The sequence below is a fragment of the Arachis hypogaea genome, chromosome 5, assembly GCF_003086295.3.
Source record: "Arachis hypogaea cultivar Tifrunner chromosome 5, arahy.Tifrunner.gnm2.J5K5, whole genome shotgun sequence".
NCBI classification, from domain to species: Eukaryota; Viridiplantae; Streptophyta; class Magnoliopsida; order Fabales; family Fabaceae; genus Arachis; species Arachis hypogaea.
Genome location: NC_092040.1, coordinates 2,941,729 through 2,949,184, shown reverse-complemented (window position 1 = coordinate 2,949,184; position 7,456 = coordinate 2,941,729). Strand labels below are relative to the sequence as shown.

General features: G+C 28.8%; 1 protein-coding gene across 1 annotated transcript; it reads right to left on the bottom strand.

The window, feature by feature from the left end:
* Positions 1 to 2,835: 2,835 nt before the first annotated feature.
* LOC112800188 (calvin cycle protein CP12-2, chloroplastic-like) lies at positions 2,836 to 3,216 on the bottom strand. The gene has a single exon (XM_025842325.3). The coding sequence runs from the start codon at positions 3,214 to 3,216 to the stop codon at positions 2,836 to 2,838; it is 381 nt and encodes a 126-aa protein (XP_025698110.2).
* Positions 3,217 to 7,456: the final 4,240 nt, after the last annotated feature.

Genomic DNA, 7,456 nt, shown 5'->3' with positions numbered 1-7,456 from the left:
TCCCTAAGAACTACCATTTCTTATCCGGGACAAGTCCAAAATTTATTCTCAATCCTGAACTTGGCTTGGTCACCTACCAAGCTTTCAACTGCTAAGTGCTAACCCAACTTGCAAGGGGATTCTCACATAATCATGATACACAACACAGATGTACAAAGGACCTCTAGGACATCTATGACTTTTTCTTTAATTTTGTACACTCTGCCTTTTTCTGTTCATTGGTTTTTTCTTACAAACCTCACACTGTTTGCCTTTTCCACCATGAGACTCAAGACAGACAAAACTAAAGAAAATACAAAATGAAACACATTGAATGAGAAGAACTTCTATTAGCTTGGGTAGCTATGAGAACTCTGTGCTTTCTCTCATTGTCTCAAGCCTTGGCCGTTCACCCTTATTATAGAACGGGAAGCTTCCAAGGTTGAAACGGTTCAACCGAACCAACTTCTTCTTCTTCAATCATCAAACCGGTACGGACAGAGAGAGGAGAAAGGGAACCGAAAGCAACAACCAACATGCAATTACCTCTCTCTCATCCATTCTCATCAAGCTTCATCAATCTGAGCCTTCCATCTTGACTTGGTCCCCAAGAAAAATTTCTAACCCTTGATGAACACTTGATCCTTGACAGCTCCATCTGCTCCACTTTTACTTCCTCCTCCACGTAGCTACAGTAGCTGCCTTCTGTGATGGATGAACAAAAAGTAGAAACGAGCCATACCACAGGGATCTTCTTCTCTGACCGAAATAGATTGCTACCATTTTTGGGCATGGAAATATTGAGACGTCTTCATCACATCTTACCTTTAGTGGTAAAGATCTCAGCCATGCCAACTGTAGATCTTTTTGCAAGGGCCATTATCACCTTGGCCGCTTGCTTCTTCATAGTTTCTGTTCTTCTTCCTCTGATAGCTTGCATCTACAAACTTCTTCCCTGTCAGTGAAGTGACCTAATGTAAAAAAAGAAAAAAGTGAAAAGCTTTCAATGGAAGTAAAGGAAGAAATTAAAATGAGTTAATTATCCACTTCCCTCCCCCCATACCTTGTAACGTGTGAAATCAATTAATGCCATCAAATTACTTGCATTTTCTCTTTCACATTACCAATGCAATTAAAGCAAGTTCATAAATTTGAATTCCATCCAAAGAGGGGAGTGGGTAACCGAACCAAACATGCACTACCCTTTCTTTCTTTCTTTTCAATTCGGACCAAGCCTTGTTGGTCTAGTAACAAGGGCTTGTTCAATAATTTTCTGGCCCAATTAACATAGTAATAATTAAACCACATATCATATAGCATTTTTTGCACAAAGCTGAATATTATCATTACATTGGTTTTGTTTAATTTTTGGTCCAGTCACAAAATCTGTACACAACAAAATTGTTAATTAACCAAATTATCATTACAATACAATTAAGTTAACAATTTTGTATTTTAATTTCTTTTTAATTAATATTTGATCATCATAATAATTTAGAGTTTTTCAAACTCAACAAATATGTTTAAAATAATAAAATACACAAAATTACTTTTTTAAAATAAATAATATATATTATTTTATTATATCTAATTGAACATTAGATAAATTTTAATTATCTTTAAATTTTTAATTTTATTGGTTAAATAAGTGGTTCGATTTTTCAACTTTTGGTAATTACTAATTAAGCTTTGTCAACAGATCCAAATAATAGCTATATATTTGTAACAAGACAAACAACCCTTTATTTCATGGTTTCAGAATTTTGTGCATTTAGTGACTTGGTGTTTCCAGACATGCTTGTGAACATGCATATATATGTCGCTCATAGTTATATATCATATTTTCAACCTCCACATGTATTAGGTGTAAGTGAACAAAAGTAGGAAGCTTAATACAGATTTGACTCCATTGATTAAGGGCCTGTTTTGAGGATATTTTTTTAAAAAAAAAATTAATAATTTTTTATAAAAATAAAAATAATTTTATGTTTAGATATTTTATATAATTTTTTTATTTATCAATTATATTTAAGTAAAATAAAATAAAAGTATTTTTTGACTATTTATTATGTAAAAATTATTTTTTTAAAAAAATATAAATTATAATTAAAAAAATATTTTTTTAGTGTTTTTATTTTTATTATTAAAAATTTACAAAATATACTAAAACAATTTTTATTAATTTAATATCGTCCAAACAATCAATTTTGCTAGTGTCATCCTATTTCCACCAAGTTTTCTTACAGCCTTCGTAACCATACCACCAACATCATGAATATTATTATCATCCTCTCATTCCATCTTACTATTAATCAAAGGTGAATTATAAGGTACAGATGTAATTTTACAGATGTTTCCTTTAATATGATGAAAGAGAAATTGATAAAGGTAAAATCCACATTTTGAATAACAATAAGATAATAAAAAATAACTATAAAAGAAATTTATATTCTCTCTATACCACTCCAATCTATATAGTAGAGTGCACCTCAATCAAAACTTAATTTTTTTTCACAAAAATAAAGATAACTTTTTTTAAAAAAATAATTTAATACATTAAAACCGTTAATAATTTGAAATTTTTTAATGAATGAAAATGTTATGATTTAATTAAGAGTACATCAATTAGTAAACCCCACAAATGACAAATGATAAGAACAACTTAGCTAGGTTATATGCTATATGGAATAATCTCGTTTATCATGCTTCAATACAAACAATTAATTAAGAGTACATGGTATCTGTTCAACTCATGCATGTAACAGAAATTTAAAAACAATTACATAAAAAGATTGATATCATTCTTTATTTATATCTTTGAACCTAACAGACTCTGAAATGAAAGCGCCCTCCTCATCAATTATCATAGGTGCGGCACTCATCAGTTTCTAGATTATCCTTGCAGTAATTCTCAAGCGGGTCCGAATCTTTCTTTTTGTCTCTCGCATGACTCGCCGCCGCGCTCAGCTCCTCTACCTCATCCCAAGCAACTGCACACTCATTGCTGGTCGGGTTATCGGTGCAGCTCTCCTCGGCATCCTTTATGCTCTTCTCTACCTTTTCTGATATTTTATCCGGGGCTGCACGAACAGGTTGGATCGAAGATGATCGGCCCGACCCAATTAAACCAGGCCACCTCTTGTTGAGCTTGAATATGGGTGAAAACTTGATTGTTTGAGTCTTTAGAGGCGTCTGTACTCCCTTGGCAATTACTCTAGTAGGACTTGAGAGGGTCATAGTAAAAATTGTTGTCATCTTTCTTCTGTTTCTTTTATTCTTCTTTCTTGGTACTTGTTGAGATATTTAAGTAGTGTTTATAAAATTTTTTTGTTACAAATGAAGATGAGGTTTAATAAATGAAATAGGGTATAAGGAGATCATTGTATAAGTGAGGATGGTGAGGATTCGTGAACACATATTTCTTATCCAGTGTGATCCAATTGTTACCAAGCACACGTAAGGTTAGATTCTTTTCTCATTTTCTTTATAATGAGAAAGATATTTTTTTTGAAAAAAAAATTGATATTTCTGGATCTTTGTTTTGATGTGAGTTCGTAATATTTAATTTGTATGTAAGTTGCAACTTGAATTTGGCCATTTAATGAGAATAATAGTATATGATTATATGATCTTTTGGATAGCCACAAAAACAGTTTGATATTTTCTACTCTTTTATTTTAATGTTTGTTTGAACATTAAAAATATCAAATTTCTATGAGTAAGAGCGGACATAATTTAGCGGGTCAGTCAGTTATCTAATGTAGACAAATTATTATAAAATGTACTCTCTCTTTATCACTTGTTAATTAGTTCAACATGTCTAAAATATTGACTAAATTTGGTCAAAAATGTCGACTTTACAGAAAAAAGAATCTCAGTTACCATTGAGACTATCAAAAACTAGATTATATATATTCATTATCAGGGTCGGACCCATATAGTATCCTGAGGAACATTTACCCCTCTCTTATATATATATATATATAATATATTCCCATTTTAAATTTTAAATAATTCAATTATAAATAAATTTATTTCAATTATTTAAAGTCTTAAATTTACTTTTTTTCTATCATTTTAATTTTAAATTTAGTTTTTTTCTATTTTCAAATTTCAACCGTCATCACTTTTTTATTCTCTTAAATCCTCTTTATTAGTTTCAATCTTCTTTTTTTATTCCTTTTCTAATGGTCATCTTCTCTTTATAAAAGATAAATTTTAAATTTTCTATTTTTTATATAACTCTTTTATGACTCTATGTATCTTTTAATTTCATTGTTTCTCTTTTTGATATTTTCAATTAGAAATTTTAATTTAAATATTTATAATTTAGGTATTAATCTAATTTTTTATTCTCTTGATAAATTTATATATTTTATTTTATTCTCAATTTAGTGAACCTTATTATTTATTTGTTTATCTTTCGTTCTATTTTATTATATATAATTATGTTGCATATAAATTTCTAAAGTTAATTGATCAATTCACTAATTTAAAATATATTTTTTATTTATAAAAATAATAATAAAAAATATTTAAAAACATATCTTTCATTCTATTTTATTATATGTAATTTTGTTTTTTGTTTTTGTATTCAAATAATTAATGTGTACTTTTATTTTTTAATTTAAATTAATATATTTTTTGATAATAATGTATACTATTTTATCTTCCTAGCATAAATTTTCTGACTACGTCACTGTTCATTGTCACATTCTTAGTTTATAGGTATGAGTGTTCAATTAAAATAATATCAAAACACTTTTTGACATAACAAATCAACAAATATTATATACCAAAAAATCTTGATATTTTCTGTTTTTTTTATTCGAGTATTTGTTTGGACGTAAAAATATCAGACTTCCATAAGTAATAAGGGGCTTAGTTTACTGGGTTAGTCGGCCAATTAGTCTAATATTTGTCCTAAAATAACGTAGACAAATGGTTAAAAAACGTACTCTCTTCCTATCACTTATTTATTAATTCAACATATCTGAAATATTGATTAAATTTGCCAAAGAATTTCGGTTTTACTAGGAAAGAATCTCTGTTACTATTGAGACTACCAACTACTAAATTATATATTCATTATTACATTCTTAGTTTATAGGTAGGAGTGTTCAATTGAAATAGTACCAAAACACTTCTTTACATAACAAATTGACAAATATTATATATCAATTGGTAGATTTGGTCTATTTGGTTTTATAAGCCAATGATGGTCTATTTGGTTTTATACTAATGGCTTGTCCTCTTTAAGAAAGATACCATGACTCTGATACTATATTAAATTTATGAAAAAAGAGCTGAACAAAAAAAAAATATTATATGTAAAGTTGTTAGATTGAAATTGTTGTTACATGATACAAGAGTCACTCTATTTATAGGAATATTATTAACTAATCTCATAAATATCCATCTACTAACTACTAGTCATTACTAATTTAACTCCCATCTGCTAACAATTCTAATAATATTTTGGGCTAACCACAAAAAATGCCTCCAAATTATTTAAACGCTAACAAAAATACAATCGAATCTTACTCTCGACAAAAATGCCTTCAAGTAATTTTAAGACACAACAACAATATCCAACAGTAAATATATATTTTTAAAAAATACTTTAGAGATTGAATTTTGATACAATTTTTTGCAAGAATGATTATTAAAATAAGATATTATTATACATAAAAATTGGTAATTTTTCGTTAAGTATATATTTTTTATAATTTTTTTTGTTAACAACCAATAATACTTTTAAAAAATCACAAAATAATATATACTTAAAAAAAATTAATAAATTTTAAGAATAATAATATCACATTTTTCTAATCATGCTTGCAAAAAATTGCATCAAAGTTCAATCTCTAATGTATTTTTTGAGAAATACATATTTAATGTTATTTTTTTTGCAAGATTATCTAACATTAAATATGTATTTCTCAAAAAATATATGAGATTGAATTTTGATACATTATTTTGTAAATATGATTAAAAAAAGAGATATTATTATCCTTAAAATTTGGTAATTTTTCTTAAGTATATATTTTTTTGTAATTTTTTTGTTAACAACTAATAATACTTTTAAGAAATCACAAAAAATATATATAATTAGAAAAAATTACCAAATTTTAAGAATAATAATATCTCTTTTTTTTTAATTATGCTTGTAAAAAATTACATCAAAATTCAATTTTTAAGGCATTTTTTGAAAATATATATTTACTGTTGGGTATTGTTGTTGTGTTTTTAAATTATTTAAAGAAATTTTTGTCGATAGTAAAATTCGAGTGCATTTTTTGTCAGCGTTTGAATAATTTAGAGACATTTTTAGTGGTTAACCTTAATATTTTAATAGCATTGGAGAGTCTTGAATCAATAGTATCTCTGGAACAAAACATCCGAATAATCGGCTCTCTAGGTTAGAAATAAGATTTGCTTCACTATAGAATGCAAAAAACACTGATTTCAAGTAGAATTGGTACTCTAATGTTTTACGATCATTTTCTAAGTGTCAAATTAACGCAGTACCCAAGAAATCTTAGTGATGTCATTGTTAGTGTTGCAAGTGTAAGGAGTGTATGAAGTTAGTCCTACATCAAAGAAAGTAAAGAAGAATGAGGAGTTTATAAGATGAGAGACCCATTAAGTTACTATCTTAAGGTTTTGAGTTGGATGTGGTGTCTTCTCATCTTATGTTCTCTCACTTGATTCCTCCCCGAAATCCGTTATGTGTTGTTGTGTGATAGCCAAAGTGCTGATATGATGACAAAAGTATTGTCAAGAGATAAGTTTGAAACAAACATGTTGTAAACATGTTGTTTGATTGCCGGAATAACGAGGGCCTCTACCTTGTCGAGAAGGGGGAGATTTGTTGGGTTTTCTCTCCTTTGTGAGGTCCAAGCCCAACATTTTGAGGGTGTCACTTTGCACCCATTGTGCCACAACCTTAATAAGATTTTGAGGTCTTTTGAGAGAAAGAGTGTAGCCACCAAAATGAGAGAGAAGAGAAAAAAACAGAATTTCCATTTTTATGCAAAGCAATAAATTTCAAATGGCAGTTTCTTATTTGTTCATTGTTGGATCGGCTTGAAATTTAAACTGCGTGTTCCTCTTATCTTGTTCTTCATTCTGGTTGGTGGAGGAGCTAGATGGGAGTTGATGCTTGATGTGAAGATTCACACTTGAGGGAGAGATTGTTAGTGTTACAAGTATGAGGAGTGTATGAAGTTAGTCCCACATCAAAGAAAGTAAGGAAGAGTGAGCAGTTTATAAGATGAGAGACCCATTAAGGTGAAGCATCGAAAATCTTCCCGGCAAAGGTGGTTCGGGCGGCGTATCCTGCGGTGTTTTGCGGTAACTTACTAACTTAATATGGTGCGCACTAGACCAGACATTGCCCCATGGTGTTTTTAATTTTTTTTAAAAATATAGTTATATATAATATGCCCCCATTTCAAATTTTAAATGACCCCAC